Genomic DNA, 22621 nt, shown 5'->3' on the forward strand with positions numbered 1-22621 from the left:
ATGTGATAACATGAAACTACACATGTTGAAACGTGATCACATGTGAAGTGTTGGCGTGACCCTGGACAGCACCGTCGTTCTCCACTAACAACAAGACGGTGACCCGATCCTGTAGGTTCATGCTCTACAACATTCGGAGAGTATGACCCTGCCTTACACAGGAAGCGGCACAGGTCCTAATCCAGGCACTTGTCATCTCCCGTCTGGATTACTGCAACTCGCTGTTGGCTGGGCTCCCTGCCTGTGCCATTAAACCCCTACAACTCATCCAGAATGCCGCAGCCCGTCTGGTGTTCAACCTTCCCAAGTTCTCTCACGTCACTCCGCTCCTCCGCACACTCCACTGGCTTCCAGTTGAAGCTTGCATCTGCTACAAGACCATGGTGCTTGCCTACGGAGCTGTGAGGGGAACGGCACCTCCGTACCTTCAGGCTCTGATCAGACCCTACACCCAAACGAGGGCATTGCGTTCATCCACCTCTGGCCTGCTGGCCTCCCTACCTCTGCGGAAGCACAGTTCCCGCTCAGCCCAGTCAAAACTGTTCGCTGCTCTGGCACCCCAATGGTGGAACAAGCTCCCTCACGACGCCAGGACAGCGGAGTCACTCACCACCTTCCGGAGACACTTGAAACCCCACGTCTTTAAGGAATACCTGGGATAGGATAAAGTAATCCTTCTACCCCCCCTTACCCCACCCCCCCCCAAAAAAAAACATATTGTAAAGTGGTTATCCCACTGGCTATAAGGTGAATGCACCAATTTGTAAGTTGCTCTGGATAAGAGCGTCTGCTAAATGACGTAAATGTAAATGTAAATGTAAGTGTTTCAAAAACACATGTGAAATCGTAGTTTTTCTGTAAGGGGAGGGAGTGTGAGACAGAAGATGGAGGATAAGGAGAAAGAGGGGGTGGAGGAGGAGTAGAGAAGAAAAGTAGAAATGTAGAGAGAATTTTTTTTTAAATAGATAGATTGAGAACCACCCAGAACTGGGGCTTACCGGGACTTGTTGGTGAGGAGTTCAGTGTCGTGGTACCACTCCACAGTGGGCTCTGGGACAGCAGTGAACTGACAGTGGAAGACAGCTTCCTCATTCTTCAGGACCACCTGGTCCTCTGGGGTCACTACTGGCTGAGGGAAACTCTTATCTGCCAGCACAGAAAGAGAAGAGGGGGGGAAACACACAGATATCATCATACATATCAGCATCACTACATCTGCAGGCATCAGGACATAAACACACATACACACATGCACGCACACAAGTGCACAAGCGCAGAAGTGAAGCAAATACACACACACACACACACACCCACACAGCCTTTATTAAAGGTTGCTAACAGCAGTGTGAGGCAGGCAGGTGGCCTTTAGGTGGTTCAGGATGTCAACACCTCTCGGCCCCAGGGAGACGTAATGAGGTCATTGAACACATTCCACCACGAGGCCCACGGCTTATTACAGACCATCACAATTCATCAGACCAGCAGCCAGCCCCTCACAGGGCATCCTCCTTCCCCTCTCCCTCTCCCTCCATCACCAAAACCAAACAGGCCATTCTCCCCTATATTTTCTCCCCTACACCACTAGGCCCTTTGATGAATGAAATTCATCTTGTAAATGTTCGAAAGATTCCAGATGGTCTTCTTTGATTAGTTGATGGATTGTAAATTCAGGCGGGCCCAGATTCTAAACCCTGCATCTACCACCAGGCCCTAATTGTCTTATATCAGATACTGTAGCACAACATTCACCTCGTGTAGGAATGATGCCAACTATGAGAAGACAATGGGCCCTAAAAGAACATACTCTCTCCCCTCTCTCCCGACCTCCACCACCTGAACAGTTTTGGGCTGCAGCTGGCTTGGCGTGCCCAGAGAGGTGGCAGAGTCACAGGGATCAGGGGAGAGGATTAATCACCACAGGGTTTAACACAGAGATTTAGGACATTTTTACACCACTAAATACTCCTTAATACCTAGCTACAGCGGAGGTCAGAAAGTGCAGACTACCAAGCTTTAACACTAAAACCACCTGGCCTTTCAGCATATAAGTACCCGCTAGAGAACATTGCCGGGCGTCCGTTTAGCATATGCATCAGATGGATATCAACCAGCAAGGTGTGCAAACATACAGTGAGGGAAAAAAGTATTTGATCCCCTGCTGATTTTGTACGTTTGCCCACTGACAAAGAAATGATCAGTCTATCATTTTAATGGTAGGTTTATTTGAACAGTGAGAGACAGAATAACAACAAAAAAATCAAGAAATACGCGTCAAAAATGTTATAAATTAATTTGCATTTTAATGAGGGAAATAAGTATTTGACCCCCTCTCAATCAGAAAGATTTCTGGCTCCCAGGTGTCTTTTATACCGGTAACAAGCTGAGATTAGGAGCACACTCTTAAAGGGAGTGGTCCTCTGTAGCTCAGCTGGTAGAGCACGGCGCTTGTAACGCCAAGGTAGTGGGTTCAATCCCCGGGACCACCCATACACAAAAATGTATGCACGCACGACTGTAAGTCGCTTTGGATAAAAGCGTCTGCTAAATGGCATATATATATATTTTTTACCTGTATAAAATACATCTGTCCACAGAAGAAATCAATCAATCAGATTCCAAACTCTCCACCATGGCCAAGACCAAAGAGCTCTCCAAGGATGTCAGCGACAAGATTGTAGACCTACACAAGGCTGGAATGGGCTACAAGACCATCGCCAAGCAGCTTGGTGAGAAGGTGACAACAGTTGGTGCGATTATTCGCAAATGGAAGAAACACAAAAGAACTGTCAATCTCCCTCGGCCTAGGGCTCCATGCAAGATCTCACCTCGTGGAGTTGCAATGATCATGAGAACGGTGAGGAATCAGCCCATAACTACACGGGAGGATCTTGTCAATGATCTCAAGGCAGCTGGGACCATAGTCACCAAGAAAACAATTGGTAACACACTACGCCGTGAAGGACTGAAATCCTGCAGCGCCCGCAAGGTCCCCCTGCTCAGGAAAGCACATATACATGCCCGTCTGAAGTTTGCCAATGAACATCTGAATGATTCAGAGGAGAACTGGGTGAAAGTGTTGTGGTCAGATGAGACCAAAATCGAGCTCTTTGGCATCAACTCAACTCGCCGTGTTTGGAGGAGGAGGAATGCTGCCTATGACCCCAAGAACACCATCCCCACCGTCAAACATGGAGGTGGAAACATTATGCTTTGGGGGTGTTTTTCTGCTAAGGGGACAGGACAACTTCACCGCATCAAAAGGACGATGGACGGCGCCATGTACTATCAAATCTTGGGTGAGAACCTCCTTCCCTCAGCCAGGGCATTGAAAATTGGTCGTGGATGGGTATTCCAGCATGACAATGACCGAAAACACACGGCCAAGGCAACAAAGGAGTGGCTCAAGAAGAAGCACATTAAGGTCCTGGAGTGGCCTAGCCAGTCTCCAGACCTTAATCCCATAGAAAATATGTGGAGGGAGCTGAAGGTTCGAGTTGCCAAACGTCATGCTCGAAACCTTAATGACTTGGAGAAGATCTGCAAAGAGGAGTGGGACAAAATCCCTCCTGAGATGTGTGCAAACCTGGTGGCCAACTACAAGAAACGTCTGACCTCTGTGATTGCCAACAAGGGTTTTGCCACCAAGTACTAAGTCATGTTTTGCAGAGGGGTCAAATACTTATTTCCCTCATTAAAATGCAAATAAATTTATAACATTTTTGACATGCGTTTTTCTGGATTTTGTTGTTGTTATTCTGTCTCTCACTGTTCAAATAAACCTACCATTAAAATTATAGACTGATCATGTCTTTGTCAGTGGGCAAACGTACAAAATCAGCAGGGGATCAAATACTTTTCCCCCTCACTGTAAGCACCAACGTTTGATAAATAGTGCATAAACTATTGTAAAGGATTAATTGCATGAAGAAATATTTGTGGAAAAATATACATAAAAAAAAAAAAAAAAAAGTTATTTGTTTAGATAGAGTCAAGATTATGTTTTGTATAATTCTACAAAGTCCAAGAAAAAACATAGGCCTATAGCCTATTTTCGTTTCCCTTACACTAAAAACATTTGTCTAATCCATTTGATCAACTTTATTTGTAGATTTGATTAGTAATAGAGTTATAGTAATTCATAAAGTCCAGTTACAGATTATTTTGACGAAGTAGAAACTAAAAAGATAATAATAATATAACCGCACAGGTGAAAATTATTGGTGGTCCTCTGTAGCTCAGCTGGTAGAGCACGGCGCTTGTAACGCCAAAGTAGTGGGTTCGATCCCCGGGACCACCCATACACACAAAAAAAAATGTATGCACGCATGACTGTAAGTCGCTTTGGATAAAAGCGTCTGCTAAATGGCATATTATTTATTATATAAAATAAAAGCACCAGTGCATGAACAATTGTAAAGGATGAAATGCATAAATACATATTAGTGGAAATAGAGTGCCTTCAGAAAGTATTCATACTTTTTCCAAATTGTGATTTTTTTGTCACTGGCCTATACACAATACCTCAAGTTCAAAAATGTGCTTAATAAGTCATATAATAAGTTGCATGGACTCACTCTGTGTGCAATAATAGGGTTTAACATGGTTTTTGAATGACTACCTCATCTCTGTACCCCACACATACAATTATCTGTAAGGTTCCTCAGTCGAGCAGTGAATTTCAAACACAGATTCAACCACAAAGACCTGTGAGGTTTTCCAATGCCTCGCAAAGAAGGGCACCTATTGGTGGATGGGTAAAAAAAAAAGAAATATGACATTGAATATCCCTTTGAGCATGGTGAAGTTATTAATTACACTTTGGATGGTGTATCAATACACCCAGTCACTACAAAGATTCAGGCGTCCTTCCTAACTCAGTTGCCAGAGAGGAAGGAAACTGCTCTGGGATTTCACCATGAGGCCAATGGTGACTTTAAAACAGTAACAGAGTTTAATGGCTGTGATAGGGGAAAACTGAGGATGGATTAACAACATTATAGTTACTCCACAATACTTACCTAACTGACAGAGTGAAAATAAGGAAGCCTGTACAGAATACAAATATTCCAAAACATGCATCCTGTTTGCAACAAGGCACTAAAGTAATACTGCAAAAAATTTAGCAATGCAATTAACTTTTTGTCCTCAATAAAAAGTGTTATGTTTGGGGCAAATCCAATACAACACATTACTGAGTACCACTCTCCATATTTTCAAGCATAGTGGTGGCTGCATCATGTTATGGGTATGATTGTAAAAGTTAAGGACTGGGGAGATTTTCAGGATGAAAAAGAAACAGTATGGAGCTAAGCACAGGCAAAATCCTAGAGGAAAACCTGGTTTGGTCTGCTTTCCACCAGACACTGGGAGATTAATTCACCTTTCAGCAGGACAATAACCTAAAACAAAAGGCCAAATCTACACTGGAGTTACTTACCAAGAAGACAGTGAATGTTCCTGAGTGGACGAGTTACAGTTTTGACTTTAATCTACTTGAAAATCTATGACAAGACCTGAAAAGTGTTGTCTAGTAATGATGAACAACCAATTTGACAGAGCTTGAAGAATTTTGAAAAGAATAATGGGCAAATGTTGCACAATTCAGGTGTGGAAAGCTCAAAGAGACTTACCCAGAAAGACTCACAGCTGTAATCACTGCCAAAGGTGTTTCTACAAAGTATTGACTCAGAGGTGTGAATACTTATGTAAATGAGATATTTCAGTATTTCATTTTCAATACATTTTCAAACATTTCTAAAAACATGATTTAATTTTGTCATTATGGGGTATCGTGTGTAGATGAGTTAGGAAAAAAATGAAATTAAACAAATTTTGTATTCAGGCTGTAACACAACAAAATGTGGTCTAAATCGACGGGTATGAATACTTTCTGAAGGCACTCAATATATAAAAACAGTCATTTGTTGATTGTATCTGACACTGTATTGTGCCCTTATACGCATGCATTTACGCATGAATCAATATTGTCTTCTCTTTATGCTTCGGGTCCACAGTCACGGAGAGACTGTCTCTCCATAGCAGTTGGGATCACCATCTCAGTTGGCTCTGTTCTGTTTTTTCTGCGGCGAGGCTCAGGCATCGAGGCGGAGGTTCGAAGTCAACATCAGAATCAGATGAAGACTCTTAATCAGCAACGTTGATTTCAAGCTCAATATCCAATTCTCCATCCGACTCCAACTCATCTAAATTCTGCAGCATTTGCAATGCTGTCAATGCATCCATTTGTTTGGTTCGGCTTGCCATTGTGAACTACACACATTGTATATTGTACCCAGTGTCTAATTTGACACTCTGTGGGGAAATTATATAATTTCCAGCCTTTCATAATAAAGTAATTAGACCACCCACAACGCCCACAATTCGTCATCATCACTACACTATTGTTCTAAATTCAATCATCCTCTATGCACCATTATCAGTTTCTATCTGGTTTCTATTGCCCATTCATCCATTGATGACAGAATAGCCTATTTTAATTTTAAATATATTATGTTACTAGTTTTTGCTTAGTAGCCAGAGCAATGCTGATGTGCGAAAGCATGGACAGCATAGATATTCTAGAAAAAAGTGAAATTTGGAAATATAGCTGCACCTCTTGAATTTTGAGAGTAATTTGACAAAGGTAAGTGTCAAAGAAACTGCAGAATATGCTCTTTCTGATACTATATAGAAAACAAAATGGTTTACCTGCATGTGACTCTGAAGGAGGATTTGATGAAGTGATGCTCCTTTCCCTGCATCTGTCAATTACAAGATGCGTCCATCTCTTCATGTACAATTTGACAAGTGATAGGCCTAATATTGTCACTCATCAGATTATTGTCAATTAATCTTGTCTATAGGCTAAAATTACTTTGTTTCGGTATAGTTTTGATGGACCTGCTGTGCAGACTGACTGGCATCGTTTGTTTTCCGCTCATCAACTTGGATAGTGTCATGGATATGTTTTGCATTATTTTAAAGGCCTACTACAACATGTAGCATGTTTTCGTTTCCCTTACAATAAATTCAATTAGTATTAGAGTTATAGTAAATAAAACAGTCCCACAACAGCTTACACAAAGTAAAATGTAAAAGAGAATGGTATCAACCCGCAAGGCACACAGTCAAATTATTTGCTGCTGATAAATAGGCATAACACAAACTCATCATTACACTATTGTCTTTCTAAATTAAATCAACCTCTTCACCCTCCTTATCATTCAGTTAGGATATAGGGTTGTGGATTGTTCCGTCATGATAGGACAATAACAAATAGATTAGATGTATACTATATTTTAAAATGTATGTCCCTCATCTGCACTAAATTGAAAGCTCTCTCTCACCACCCCTGCTCACAGACACATGTTGGTTCTGGTATATGCAACCATTTCCTTTCTCACTCACTTAACGCCACACTTATTCAAACACAAAAACGCACACCACACCTTCCATCACAATTCATCCACACATACCCACATACTGTGCCTTCTATGTCTTCTGTTTGCTATGTTTTTATCTCTACTATGTTGATTGAGTACTTGTGTTCTAATTTAGTTGTATTTGAAGATGTATTATTTTGCTTGTTATCTTTTCTTGTAATACCGTCTTATCCCTTTATAAAATACTATACATACTATACATGTGCTAATGGCTAGTATTGGGTGTTCCATTATTCGACTCCTCTATTAGAACTTTCAGAATAGCCATGGAGTAGTCTTTGTGTCACGGAACATTTGGTTGTCAATATACAGTTTCTCGACAACAAGAGCAACACACTTCCCTTTTAATCTATTTTCCTTGAAGATTGGGTACAGAACTTTGCGCCGTTCTGCAATCTCCCTCGGGAACTGATCCTTCATGCCTATTTTCGAGCCAGCAAGTCTTTCACCAAGGCTTTTAACCATGACTTTATCCTTAAAAAAAGCATATTTGGCAACGATTGGATGCTCATATCTCTGTCCTCTTTGTCCGAAACGGTGTAAATGTTCGAGTTGGATTTTGTCGACAGCCTCAAGTGGTATTTGAAGCGCTGTAAGAAAGAAGTCCTTCACAATTTTTTCTGTAACATCTTCTTATTGTTCCTGGATACCCGTGAGTACTAGATTTTCTCTCATCGATCTAGTTTGTATGTCTAGTAAGGTTTCTCTCAGAAAGTTGTTCTCCTTTTTAAGTTCCTTAATGTCCGTTTCCATCCTAGTGACTGTCCCTTTTAGTTTTTTTGTATCGCTCTCCATTATCGCAGCTTTTCCGTCACTCATTTCAAGATTTGCATTCAACTCTTTTACATCATTACTGACCAACTCTAGTATGCCCAGTTTGTCATTTATCGACTTCAACAGGTTGCTTTCCACAGTTACCAGTCCCAGTGGTGAAAAGCATAAATCATCTGTATCAGTCGAGAACTCGCGTTTTCTCTTGGAGATTGATTCTCCTCGTTTATCTTCTGTCATGTTTGGATGTTGCCTGTTGTTGTAATATTTGTTGATACATTTCTCTAGCCTTATAATTTGTTTTGTGTTATTATCCAGATTTAATGTTATTACCCTCGAATATATGAAGTGCTAATATTTAGTCTAACTTACTGATATTGAATATTATGTTTTTATCTTGAGGTGATCTGTACAGCTGTGTATTCAATACACCATTCTTTGTTGTGTATCCTAAGATGGCTACCAGGTGGTTGTTGTTAAACAATCCAAGATGGCCTACCTGTAGCGCTGTCTTCAGACTCAGTACTTTGTTGAAGCACCTTTGGCAGCAATTACAGCCTCAAGTCTTCTTGGGTATGACGCTTCAAGCTTGGCACACCTGTATTTGGGGAGTTTCTCCCATCTTTCTCTGCAGATCCTCTCAAGCTCTGTCAGGTTGGATGGGGAGCGTTGCTATACAGCAATTTTCAAGTCTCTCCAGAGATGTTCGATCGGGTTCAAGTCCGGGCTCTGGCTGGGCCACTCAAGGACATTCAGAGACTTGTCACGAAGCCACTCCTGCGTTGTCTTGGCTGTGTGCTTAGGGTCGTTGTCCTGTTGGAAGGTGAACCTTCGCCCTGAGTGCTCTGGAGCAGGTTTTCATCAAGGATCTCTCTGTACTTTGCTCCGTTCATCTTTCCCTCGATCCTGACTAGTCTCCCAGTCCCTGCCGCTGAAAAATATCCCCACCATGCTTCACTGTAAGGAAGGTGCCAGGTTTCCTCCAGACATGACACTTGGCATTCAGGCCAAAGAGTTCAATCTTGGTTTTATCAGACCAGAGAATCTTGTTTCTCATGGTCTGGGAGTATTTAGGTGCCTTTTGGCAAACTCCAAGCGGGCTGTCATGTGCCTTTTACTGAGGAGTGGCTTCCGTCTGGCCACTCTACCATAAAGGCCTGATTGGTGGAGTGCTGCAGAGATGGTTGTCCTTCTGGAAGGCTCTCCCATCTCCACAGATTAACCCTGGAGCTCTGTCAAAGTGACCATCGGTTCTTGGTCACTTCCTGGACCAAGGCCTTTCTCCCCCTATTGCTCAGTTTGGCCGGGTGGCCAGCTCTAGGAAGAGTCTTGGTGGTTCCAAACTTCTTCCATTTAAGAATGATGGAGGCCACTGTGTTCTTGGGGACCTTCAATGCTGCAGACATTTTTTGGTACCCTTCCCCAGATCAGTGCCTCGACACAATCCTGTCTCGGAGCTCTACGGACAATTCCTTCGACCTCATGGCTTGGTTTTTGCTCTGACATGCACTGTCAACTGTGGGACCTTACATAGACAGGTGTGTGCCTTTCCAAATCATGTCCAATCAATTGAATGTACCACAGGTGGACTCCAGTCAAGTTGTAGAAACATCTCAAGGATGATCACGGGAAACAGGATGCACCTGAGCTCAATTTCGAGTCTCATAGCAAAAGGTCTGAATACGTATGTTAATAAGGTATTTGATTTAATTTTTTTATACATTTGCTAACATTTCTAGAAACTTGTTTTGCTTTGTCATTATGGGGTATTGTGTGTTTTAATTTAATCCATTTTAGAATAAGGCTGTAACGTAACAACATTTGGAAAAAGTCAAGGGGTCTGAATACTTTCCGAATGCACTGTATTATAACAACCAGTGAATGGATACACAGTTCCATCTTGAGTTGATGGGTAGGCTACATTCTGGGGAAAATGTCATTTCAATTATTGAACCATTGATTCGATTCTTGGATAATATAATGTACACAAGGTAATTCTTTGTCATACCTCATCTGAGCAGGATCAGATGGTGACAGGGGTTTCAGCAGGATCAGGCAACCAGTGAAGACCAGTCTATGACGGCACTAAGGTGAACTTTTGCAGATGCAACACTTTATTCTCTCTGTGCAGCACACACTGGACAAGCCAGAAGCTTCAAAGATTGAAATTATTTTAAGGCAGTCTGACAAACCCTAAAGCTGATTTCCAAACTGTGTCAAGGGTTGATAGAGGCTTTTCCCGATGACACAAAACATGTAAAACTAAAATGTGAGGAAGACCTGGGAGACTACTGATGATGATGAATGGATACAAATGTGTTTGAATGCCCAGTCATGTTAATATAATCTCAGACATAAATTACTGCAGTTTAAGACCATCCATAGAACGTACTATATGCCAGTGAAACTGAATATCACGCACTCAGAAATGTAATTCCTCTGCTGGAGGTGTAAAACACAAAAAGGGACATATTTGCATATGTTATGCTCTTGTGAAGGCTGGCTGAATTCTGGCAAAGAGTATCTTCTTTTACCTCAGCATGTCTACAGATTCTCCTTTCTCCCTGTTTTTGTTTGCTTGGAAATCTTGATACTGGAGCCTGTTATCAGAAGAAACTGTGTAACCTTGCATTTATAGCGGCTAAGAAATGCATTGCCATTAATTGGAAGGTTGGTTATCCTCCCACAATGTCACAATGGATGGCAGAAATGTCAAGTTATGTATCACTAGATTTGATGTATTACAAGGTATACAGTGCATGTTTCATAAGGTCTGGATGCCTTATATTGAATACTATACGACAAAAGGAGTCTGCATTGAAAACATGCCCATGTCAGGGAAGATACCCATTTAGGCAATCCCTAGCTGCTGGGCTGCTCAGTCCTGGCCCTGGGGGTCTGCCGTACTGTTGGTTGTCACTTTGGCCTTGGCCTAACACACCTGAAACCAATAATGAATGTTTCACTAAGATCCTAATGCTGAGTGGGGTGTGTTGGGTTGGGGCGCTGCATTGCGGTGGACCCCTAGGGGCAGGATGGGGCGATCCAGCTATATTGTGTGCAAGTCAAAAGAGCTATGATATTAGGCCTATGGTATTAATTACAGTGCCCTCTGTAATTATTGGGACAGTGAAGCATTTTGTCTTCTTTTGGCTCTATACTCCAAAGGTTTGGATTTGAAATTAAACAGTGACTATGAAGTTAAAGTGCAGACTGTCAGCTTTAATTTGAGGGTATTTTCATCCATATAGGGTGAACCGTTGAGAAATTACAGCACTTATTGTACATAGTCCCCCTATTTTAGGGATGCAAAGTATTGGGACAAATTCACTTGTATGTGTATTAAAGTAGTATAGGGCTGTCCTCGACCCCAAATAATATTTGTCGACCAAGAGTTTTAAAACCCGATGTGTTTTAATAAAATAAACTATATGTAGGCTACTGAACTTGTCTTATGCTTTAAGCACACAGTGATTAAATAATTAAGACACACAAATTACTCAAGAGGGAGATCAAGATAGCCTAACCAGAAGAAAAAAACCTGTTCCCGAACCTCCTCCTTCCACTGCTGCTGGCCTTCGCAGATTCTGCCATTACACCCCCGAAGTTGCCGGTAATAGGCTACACCAGGGGTCGGCAACCTTTTCCATTTGGAGTGTCAATTTATCTTACCATTTCTACTGATCTGCGTGCCAGTTATGATTTTCATATGCACATTTTCATGGAACAGTTTCATTTTTTTATAATAAAGTCTTCGTATTTCAAAATCATTGTCATGTGATTAATAAAAATTATATCTAAATCTAAATGAAAATTAAACAAATCTAAAAGTAACTTATATTGCCAATGCCAACTTTGTAAAAATACATTGTATTAACTATCAACTTGGTCCAGCCAGAAGCTGGTGCTAACAAACTTGCAACATTGTATCAAATATTCTGTACCAGCTGTGTCATAGGCTATTTGAACAAGGGATAAGAAGTAATCAGGTAGGCCTATTTTATGACGTTTCCACTGGATCTAAGCATTACATTTTTTTTCCCTTTCAAGCCAAGTGGTTATCGAAAGGGAGAGAGCTGGAAAGACTTTTCAAATAGGCTACATTGAGGAACTATTGTCATTCTCAATGGATGTAAAAAACGGACTTCGTTTACTTGCTGTTTGAGGTGAAAAACAAAATACTTTGAGAAGCTCCACAGCTCATTAGTGGTGGTGATACTATCAGATCCCCAAATGGGCACATTTATAAGCCTACATTTGTGCACAGGCCAGGTAGCCTAGGCCTACTTCTATGCGTAATCAGGTGCGTGTCCTTACTCAATATTCGCAGGAGCTCAACATTGACAGGAGCGCTCCAAACAAAATACAATTAATACATTGACAACTCTTAAATAGAATGAAATAAACCTTAACTTGTTTCTCAGAAGTGTAGCCTAGGTTGTGCGCTCTGCAAACAACGTGTCCACTCCGACCATGAGAACTGTAAAAGACTGTAATAATAATATATTGAATGTATTAACAGAAATTACAGTAACCAAACAAACATTGTAGATTAGAAATTATGGGAATTTACGGTAAATGTACTACTGGTGATACTGGTGTACCATCCCTGCGGCCTCCGCAATGGATTAGTCCACTGAGACAGGTGTCAATCAAGACATGTGCCATGAAAAACAAACAACTGAGTTAGGAAGGACGCCTGTATCTTTGCAGTGACTGAGTGTTTTGATACACCATCCAAAGTGTAATTAATAACTTCACCATGCTCAAAGGGATATTCAATGTCTGGTTTTTGTATTTTTACCCAACTACCAATAGGTGCCCTTCTTTGCGATGCATTGAAAAACCTCCCTGGTCTTTGTGGTTGAATCTGTGATTGAAATTTACTGCTCGACTGAGTGACCTTACAGATAATTGTATGTGTGGGTACATAGATGAGGTATTTGTATTTGTATTTATTATGGATCCCCATTAGCTGCTGCCAAGGCAGCAGCTACTCTTCCTGTGGTCCAGCAAAATTAAGGCAGTTACATATTAAAAAAAACATTACAATACATTCATAACAGATTTCACAGCACACTAAGTGTGTGCCCTCAGGCCCCTACTCCACTACCACATATCTACAACACAAAATTGTGTACGTGTACGTGTGTGTATGGAGCATGTGTTATCATGTGTATGTATGCATGTGTCTGTGCCTATGTTTGTGTTGCTTCACAGTCCCTGCTGTTCCATAAGGTGTATTTGTATCTGTTTTTTAAATCTGATTCTACTGTTTGCATCAGTTACCTGATGTGGAATAGAGTTCCATGTAGTCATGGCTCTATGTCGTACTGTGCGCCTCCCATAGTCTGTTCTGGACTTGGGGACTGTGAAGAGACCTCTGGTGGCATGGCTTGTGGGGTATGTATGGGTGTCTGAGCTGTGTGCCAGTCGTTCAAACAGACAGCTCGGTGCTTTCAACATGTCAACACCTCTCACAAACACAAGCAGTGATGAAGTCAATCTCTCCTCCACTTTGAACCAGGAGAGATTGACATGCATATTATTAATGTTTGCTCTCTGTGTACATCCAAGGGCCAGCCGTGCTGCCCTGTTTTGAGCCAATTGCAATTTTCCTAAGTCCCTCTTTGTGGCACCTGACCACACGACTGAACAGTGCGATAAAACTAGAGCCAGTAGAACCTGCCTTGTTGATAGTGCTGTTAAGAAGGTAGAACAGCGCTTTATTATGGACAGACTTTTCCCGATCTTAGCTACTGTTTTATCAATATGTTTTGACCATGACAGTTTACAATCCAGGGTTACTTCAAGCAGTTTAGTCACCTCAATTTGCTCAAGCTCCACATTATTTATTACAAGATTTAATTGAGGTTTGGAGTTTAGTGAATGATTTGTTCCAAATACAATGCTTTTAGTTTTAGAAATATTTTGGACTAACTTATTCCTTGCCACCCACTCTGACACTAACTGCAACTCTTTGTTAAGTGTTGCAGTCATTTCAGTCGCTGTAGTAGCTGACATGTATAATGTTGAGTCATCCACATACATAGACACTCTGGCTTTCCTCAAAGCCAGTGGCATGTCATTACTAAAGATTGAAAAAGGTGACGTATCCACAATATAGCATAAGGTGTAAAGCCATAACACATACGTTTTTCCAGCAGCAGACTATGATCGATAATGTCAAAAGCCGCACTGAAGTCTAACAAAACAGCACCCACAATCTTTTTATCATCAATTTCTCTCAGCCAATCATCAGTCATTTGTGTAAGCGCTGTGCTTGTTGAATGTCCTTCTCTATAAGCATGCTGAAAGTTTGTTGTCAATTTGTTTACTGTAAAATAGCATTGTATCTGGTCAAACACAATTTTTTCCAATAGTTTACTATGGGTTGGTAACAGGCTAATTGGTTGGCTATTTGAGCCAGTAAAGGGGGCTTTACTATTCTTAGGTAGTGGAATGACTTTCGCTTCCCTCCAAGCCTGGGGGCACACACATTCTAGTAGGCTTAAATTGAAAATATGGCAAATAGGAGTGGCAATATCATAGTTCCTCTATGCCGAAAGAGTCCATAATTGAAACCAGACCCTAGTCACTGTGTTGCCTAGGATCAATTTTCGAGATTAAGCATCCCACATGAAGAAACACTATAGTATACTATGGTATACATACTATAGTATTCGCTGTAGTGTTTAAACCAGACCCTAGTCACTGTGTTGCCTAGGGTTGGGTTTTCGAGACTATGGTCTATGGATAAGGCTCTTCAGATGTGGGTGCTAGAAATACCATTAGGATGTTCTAAACAGAGCACAGCTGAACGCTAACTAGGCAGTTAGGAAAGCAAAGGCTAGCTTTTTCAAACAGAAATTTGCATCCTGTAGCACTAACTCCAAAAAGTTTTGGGACACTGTAAAGTCCATGGAGAATAAAAGCACCCCCTCCCAGCTACCCACTGCACTGAGGCTAGGAAACACTGTCACCACCGATAAATCTACGATAATCGAGAATTTCAATAAGCATTTTGCTACGGCCGGCCATGCTTTCCACCTGGCTACCCCGGCCACCAGCTCTGCACCCTCCGCTGCAACTTGCCCATGCCCCCCCCCCTTCCCCCCGCTTCTCCTTCACCCAAATTCAGATAGCTGATGTCCTGAAAAAGCTGCAAAATCTGGACCCCTACAAATCAGCTGGGCTAGACAATCTGGACACTTTCCTTCTAAAATTAGCCGCCGAAATTGTCGCAACCCCTATTACTAGCCTGTTCAACCTCTCTTTCGTATCGTCTGAGATCCCCAGAGATTGGAAACCTGCCGCGGTCATCCCCTTCTTCAAAGGGGGTGACACTCTAGATCCAAACTGTTACAGACCTATATCCATCAAACCCTGCCTTTCGAAAGTATTTGAAAGCCAAGTTAACAAACAGATCACAGACCACTTCGAATCCCACCGTACCTTCTCCGCTATGCAATCTGGTTTCCGAGCTGGTCATGGGTGCACCTCAGCCACGCTCAACGTCCTAAACGATATAATAACCGCGATTGATAAAAGACAGTACTGTGCAGCCGTCTTCATCGACCTGGCCAAGGCTTTTGACTCTGTCAATCACCGCATTCTTATTGGCAGACTAAATAGCCTTGGTTTCTCAACTGACTGCCTTGCCTGGCTCACCAACTACTTCTCAGATAGAGTTCAATGTGTCAAATCGGAGGGCCTGTTGTCTGGACCTCTGACAGTCTCTATGGGGGTGCCACAGGGTTCAATTATTGGGCCGACTCTATTCTCTGTGTATATCAATGATGTCGCTCTTGCTGCTGGTGACTCTCAGATCCACCTCTACGCAGACAACACCATTTTGTATACATCTGGCCCTTCATTGGACACTGCGTTAACAAACCTCCAAACAAGCTTCAATGCCATACAACACTCCTTCCGTGGCCTCCAACTGCTCTTAAAAGCTAGTAAAACTAAATGCATGCTCTTCAATCGAAACGCTGCTTGCACTCGCCTGCCCGACTAGAATCACTACTCTCGGCGGGTCTGACTTAGAATATGTGGACAACTACAAATACCTAGGTGTCTGGTTAGACTGTAAACTCTCCTTCCAGACTCACATTAAGCATCTCCAATCCAAAGTTAAATCTAGAATCGGCTTCCTGTTTCACAACAAAGCCTCCTTCACCCATGCTGCTAAACATGCCCTTGTAAAACTGACTATCCTACCGATCCTTGACTTCGGCAATGTCATTTACAAAATAGCCTCCAACACTCTACTCAGCAAATTGGATGTAGTCTATCACAGTGCCATCCGTTTTGTCACCAAAGCCCCATATACTACCCACCATTGTGACCTGTACGCTCTCGTTGGCTGGCCCTCACTACATATTCGTTGACAAACCCACTGGCTCCAGGTCATCTATAAATCACTTCTAAGCAAATCCCTGCCTTATCTTAGCTCATTGGTCACCATAGCAACACCCACCCGTAGTATGCGCTCCAGCAGGTATATCTCACTGGTCATCCCCAAAGCCAACACCTCCTTTGGCCGCCATTCCTTCCAGTTCTCTGCTGCAAATGACTGGAACGAACTACAAAAATCTCTGAAGTTGGAGACACTTATCTCCCTTATTAACTTTAAGCATCAGTTGTCAGAGCAGCTTACTGATCACTGTACCTGTACACAGCCCATCTGTAATTAGCCCACCCAACTACCTCATCCCCATATTGTTATTTACATTGTTATTTATTTTGCTCATTTGCACCCCAGTATCTCTATTTGCACATCATCTTCTGCACATATATCACTCCAGTGTTAATACTAAATTGTAATTATTTTGCACTATGGCCTATTTATTGCCTTACCTCTATAACTTACTACATTTGCACACACTGTATATAGATTTTCTATTTTATATTGTGTTATTGACTGTACGTTTTTGTTTATTCCATATGTAACTCTGTGTTGTTGTTGTTTTTATCGCACTGCTTTGCTTTATCTTGGCCAAGTCGCAGTTGTAAATGAGAACTAAATTAAAAAATTAAAAAATACAAGAGCAGCACACACCTAGGCAGAACTGGATTCAAATACTTTTTGAAATCTTACAAATACTTTGAGCATTTGCTTTATTCTGCCTAGAGTGCCAGGTGGATGGGGTTTGCACTTTTGGGACTTTTCTATTGGTTACATTGCAACAGGCAAGCTCAATCAAGCATATACACATTATTTCAAATGATTTCAAACAGTATTTGAACCCAGGTTTGCACCTGGGCCACCCACACTGTGAGAAGACCATACTGTATTTAGGTACCTGTGAGAAGGTATTCTAATCTAAACCTGTCCAAAGCTGTCTGTCAACTATTCGCTCACATTGAAGGACTATGGGAGTGCAGTGGGTTAAAACTCAACATTGAAGGACTATGGGAGTGCAGTGGGTTAAAACTCAACAACTCAACTCTTTCTTTCTTTCTTTCTTTCTTTCTTTCTTTCTTTCTTTCTTTCTTTCTTTCTTTCTTTCTTTCTTTCTTTCTTTCTTTCTTTCTTTCTTTCTTTCTTTCTTTCTTTCTTTCTTTCTTTCTTTCTTTCTATCCAGGTGCTAATCCGGTGTGCGTGTGTGTGTGTGTGTGTGGGGTGTGGTGCGTGCGTGCGGGCGTGTGTGCGGATGTGTGTAAGCAGCGCAGGTGGCTAATTGGAGTGGAGATCAGGTTTCTCCCACATATGTGCTCCTGACTGGGTACTCTATTCTGTGTGGTGGTGTGCTCAGGGGCACACAGGGGCACATTTCCACACACACACACGATATACACATTCTATGTAATAAGGAAAGATGTATACAGAAACCAGGACAAAAATACGTGGACTCATTACAATTCAACAGAATTTCGGGGAATAAACTGAGAGAGCTTATGTTTATATTTACAGTACATGTACAATAAGTGAATTGGTGTGATTTAGAGTGTGTGAGTGGTTGGCTGTGGAGGTGGATCCTTACACACCGGTAGGGCCTGCGGTAATCACATTATACACTCTTAGAAAAAAGGGTTCCAAAAGGGTTCTTCAGCTGTCCCCATAGGAGAACCTTTTCGGGTTCCATGTTGAACTCTCTGTGGAAAGGGTCCTACATGGAATCCAAAAGGGTTCTACCTGGAACCAAAACGGGTTCTTCAAAGGGTTCTCCTACAGTGAGGGAAACAAGTATTTGATCCCCTGCTGATTTTGTACGTTGGCCCACTGACAAAGACATGATCAGTCTATAATTGTAATGGTAGGTTTATTTGAACAGTGAGAGACAGAATAACAACAACAAAATCCAGAAAAACGCATGTCAAAAATGTTATAAATGTATTTGTATTTTAATGAGGGAAATAAGTATTTGACCCCTCTGCAAAACATGACTTAGTACTTGGTGGCAAAACCCTTGTTGGCAATCACAGAGGTCAGACGTTTCTTGTAGTTGGCCACCAGGTTTGCACACATCTCAGGAGGGACTTTGTCCCACTCCTCTTTGCAGATCTTCTCCAAGTCATTAAGGTTTTGAGGCTGACGTTTGGCAACTCGAACCTTCAGCTCCCTCCACAAATGTTCTATGGGATTAAGGTCTGGAGACTGGCTACTCCAGGACCTTAATGTGCTTCTTCTTGAGCCACTCCTTTGTTGCCTTGGCCGTGTGTTTTGGGCCATTGTCATGCTGGAATACCCATCCACGACCCATTTTCAATGCCCTGGCTGAGGGAAGGAGGTTCTCACCCAAGATTTGACGGTACATGGCCCCGTCCATCGTCCCTTTGATGCGGTGAAGTTGTCCTGTCGCCTTAGCAGAAAAACACCCCCAAAGCATAATGTTTCCACCTCCATGTTTGACGGTGGGGATGGTGTTCTTGGGGTCATAGGCAGCATTCCTCCTCCTCCAAACACGGCGAGTTGAGTTGATGCCAAAGAGCTCGATTTTGGTCTCAACTGACCACAACACTTTCACCCAGTTCTCCTCTGAATCATTCAGATGTTCATTGGCAAACTTCAGACGGGCCTGTATATGTGCTTTCTTGAGCAGGGGGATCTTGCGGGCACTGCAGGATTTCAGTCCTTCACGGCGTAGTGTGTTACCAATTGTTTTCTTGGTGACTATGGTCCCAGCTGCCTTGAGATCATTGACAAGATCCTCCCGTGTAGTTATGGGCTGATTCCTCACCGTTCTCATGATCATTGCAACTCCACGAGGTGACAGTTATTTTGTGTTTCTTCCATTTGTGAATAATCGCACCAACTGTTGTCACCTTCTCACCAAGCTGCTTGGCGATGGTCTTGTAGCCCATTCCAGCCTTGTGTAGGTCTACAATCTTGTCCCTGACATCCTTGGAGAGCTCTTTGGTCTTGGCCATGGTGGAGAGTTTGGAATCTGATTGATTGATTGCTTCTGTGGACAGGTGTCTTTTATACAGGTAACAAACTGAGATTAGGAGCACTCCCTTTAAGAGTGTGCTCCTAATCTCAGCTCGTTACCTGTATAAAAGACACCTGGGAGCCAGAAATCTTTCTGATTGAGAGGGGGTCAAATACTTATTTCCCTCATTAAAATGCAAATCAATTTATAACATTTTTGACATGCGTTTTTCTGGATTTTGTTGTTGTTATTCTGTCTCTCACTGTTCAAATAAACCTACCATTAAAATTATAGATGGATCATTTCTTTGTCAGTGGGCAAACGTACAAAATCAGCAGGGGATCAAATACTTTTTTCCCTCACTGTATGGGGACAGCCGAACAACCCTATTAGGTTCTAGATAGCACCTTTTTTTCCAAGAGTGTAGGCTCTCTCTCTCTCTCCACAGTAATGGTCCACAGCTACACACTCACTGCAGAACAAATCTCATAGTGCAGCCTGGCTTAGCCTCTAACAGGCCAATCAGGTAATTAAACACACCATGACAGGTGTGGAAATATTTACGAAAAGTAGAAAATATGGGCAAAGCTCTCCTGCTAACACGCGATAACCTTTCTTTTGTGATTTATTAATGTCACACTGTTGCCAGGCTCAATAGAGCAGCCTGGCTCAGAAGTGTGTGTGTGTGTGTGTGTGTGTGTCTAATCCCATTGACTGTGATTCTTTTGAAGACCATGATGCAAAGGAAAGAATGAGAAAAGGCAACTTGGTAGTAATGTGGCCAAATTGCCAGGGGGCCCACAGTGTGTGAGATGTCAACAAAGATAACAGGATTATGAGTGAAGCAGCATTTACAGAGAAGCGGAGCCCACACACATAGACTAAACACACACACACAAGACAAACGCGTACAGACAGCAAAGACACACACACATCCATGATAAAACTGAACGGGCAAAAACACCTATAATGTTGAGGGTGAAGTTGGTGTTGCTGCACACATGGCCGGCTGCACTCTTGGCACAGCAGTAGTACAGGCCGTTGTCGTCGGGGCTGGCGCTCTTGAAGGTGACGGTGTGCTCCTTGTTGTTGATCTGATGGGTCTTTTCTGTCAGCCTCACCCCATCTCGGAACCACTGGCAAGTGGGCCTGAGGGGGGAGGAGAGGGGAGGAGGGGAGAGAGAGAGAGAGTGAGGAGGGCATGAGAAAGGTCTCTGACTGAAATGTTGACAGTAAAAGTACAGAGGTAAAATTGTGTTTGTACAAGCTATTTGTTTTATAGAATGTCAGTTTCGGGGCTGTAATTCCATGCATCAAAAGCGAGAAATGTGTGTGTGTTAACCCTTTACTTAACGTAAAGAGGGGTGAGGAGGCCATGAGAAAGGTCAGGAGGGAGACCTTTGACCTTTTGTCTTTTCAGTATGGAGGCCAGAGCAGTTTTTCAGTACAGTTGTTGTATGTAAATGAGGCACAGGCACCCCTTGAACTCTGAACTCAAGGTGAAGGAAGAGAGGAGGGGGGGAGGGGCTCACCGCGGGTGTCCGTCAATGTGGCATCGCAACATCACTGGTGCAGAGCTCTCGATCTCCGTGGCTGGCTCCTTCAGGGTCACACCCCCACTTTCCAACCCTGTTAATGGAGAAGAAGGGGGGGGAGAGAGAGGGAGAGAGAGAGAGAGAGAGAGAGAGAGAGAGAGAGAGAGAGAGAGAGAGAGAGAGAGAGAGAGAGAGAGAGAGAGAGAGAGAGAGAGAGAGAGAGAGAGAGAGAGAGAGAGAGAGAGAGAAGAAAAGAGGGAGCAAGAATGAGGGGAAAAGAGGGAGAAAGGTGCAGAGAGAGAGAGAGAAGAGAGAAAGAGAGGGACAGAAGGAACATTGAGTTGTGGTATTACTGTATCCAGGCTAACTGTGATGTTAATGGATCTAGCAAGCATCAGACAAAGTATCCAGGCTAACTGTGATGTTAATGGATCTAGCAAGCATCAGACAAAGTCACTTTGACAACACAGAGACATGGGCAGAGGGAGACCCAAAGATCAACCACATCAACATTTATCTGGGCTAGGGACCTGCCTACATCAGCATTATACAGCCATTTATTCATTGTGTGTGTGTGTGTGTATATGCGCGTGTGGAGACAGACTATATTGACTTTCCCAGTTAAAAGGGTCACTCAGGCTGTCAGAGGAGCCCATAAAGAGGAATTCAAGGGCTATCTGGACTCTCCATTTGTTGCTCTGTGTGTCAGGGGAATTTAATGTCCAGAAGAGAAACTGCCCTGAAAAGAACTGCAATGGTAACGACACAGAGCAAAATTCCTATGCAGTTTTGACCCACCAGTTATCTATTCGGAAGATTTGACAAAAATAGCACATAATTGTCGTTATATCAGATTAATCCGGCATACTGGCATGTATTGATGACGTAATGAAATGAGACCGGCAGATTCCAATGAAGCATGGCTAAACTTCCCTCGCAGCTCTTTTTTATTTAATCTTAATCTAACCATGGGAGTCAGTTGTCACGCCCTGACTCTGGGGACTCGTATTTGTTGAGTCAGGGTGTGTATTTTCTGTGTGGTATGTTCTATGTTGTATTTTCTATGTTTAGATCTAGATCGTGTAGATCTATGTTGGCCGGTGTGGTTCCCAATCAGAGGCAGCTGTAGCTCGTTGTCTCTGATTGGGGACAATACTTAGGTAGCCTATTGGCACTAGTGGGTTGTGGGATCTTGTTCCGTGTTAGGTATGTTTGTTTTGTGTACCTTGGACTTCACGTTTCGTTTGTTGTTTTGTCATTGTGTTTATTCTGAAAAATAAACATGTACGCATATCACGCTGCGCCTTGGTCCGTCTCGTCGATGAACGAACGTGACAGAAGATCCCACCAAACGAGGACCAAGCATCGTGTTCAGGAGCAAACGCCGGGAATTCAACAGGAGGTTACATTAGTAGATGTCCTCCTCGGTTGGGGGAGAATTAAGGAGGAGGAGGCCGTCCGTTACCAGAAGGCGATGAAGGAGGATGCCCAGGTA

The 22621-nt window shown here is 42.6% G+C and overlaps 1 protein-coding gene across 1 annotated transcript in view; it reads right to left on the minus strand.

The window, feature by feature from the left end:
- Positions 1-22621, minus strand: part of LOC121568314 (inactive tyrosine-protein kinase 7-like) — a 253432-nt gene that overhangs the window by 68145 nt on the left and 162666 nt on the right. The window contains exons 3-5 of the mRNA XM_041878871.2: positions 21124-21220; positions 20556-20740; positions 999-1146 (exon numbers count right to left, since the gene is read on the minus strand). Of these exons, the coding sequence (XP_041734805.1) occupies positions 999-1146; positions 20556-20740; positions 21124-21220 (430 nt within the window). The remainder of the gene's footprint in view (positions 1-998; positions 1147-20555; positions 20741-21123; positions 21221-22621) is intronic.

This window comes from Coregonus clupeaformis, chromosome 1 (assembly GCF_020615455.1).
Source record: "Coregonus clupeaformis isolate EN_2021a chromosome 1, ASM2061545v1, whole genome shotgun sequence".
Classification (NCBI taxonomy): Eukaryota; Metazoa; Chordata; class Actinopteri; order Salmoniformes; family Salmonidae; genus Coregonus; species Coregonus clupeaformis.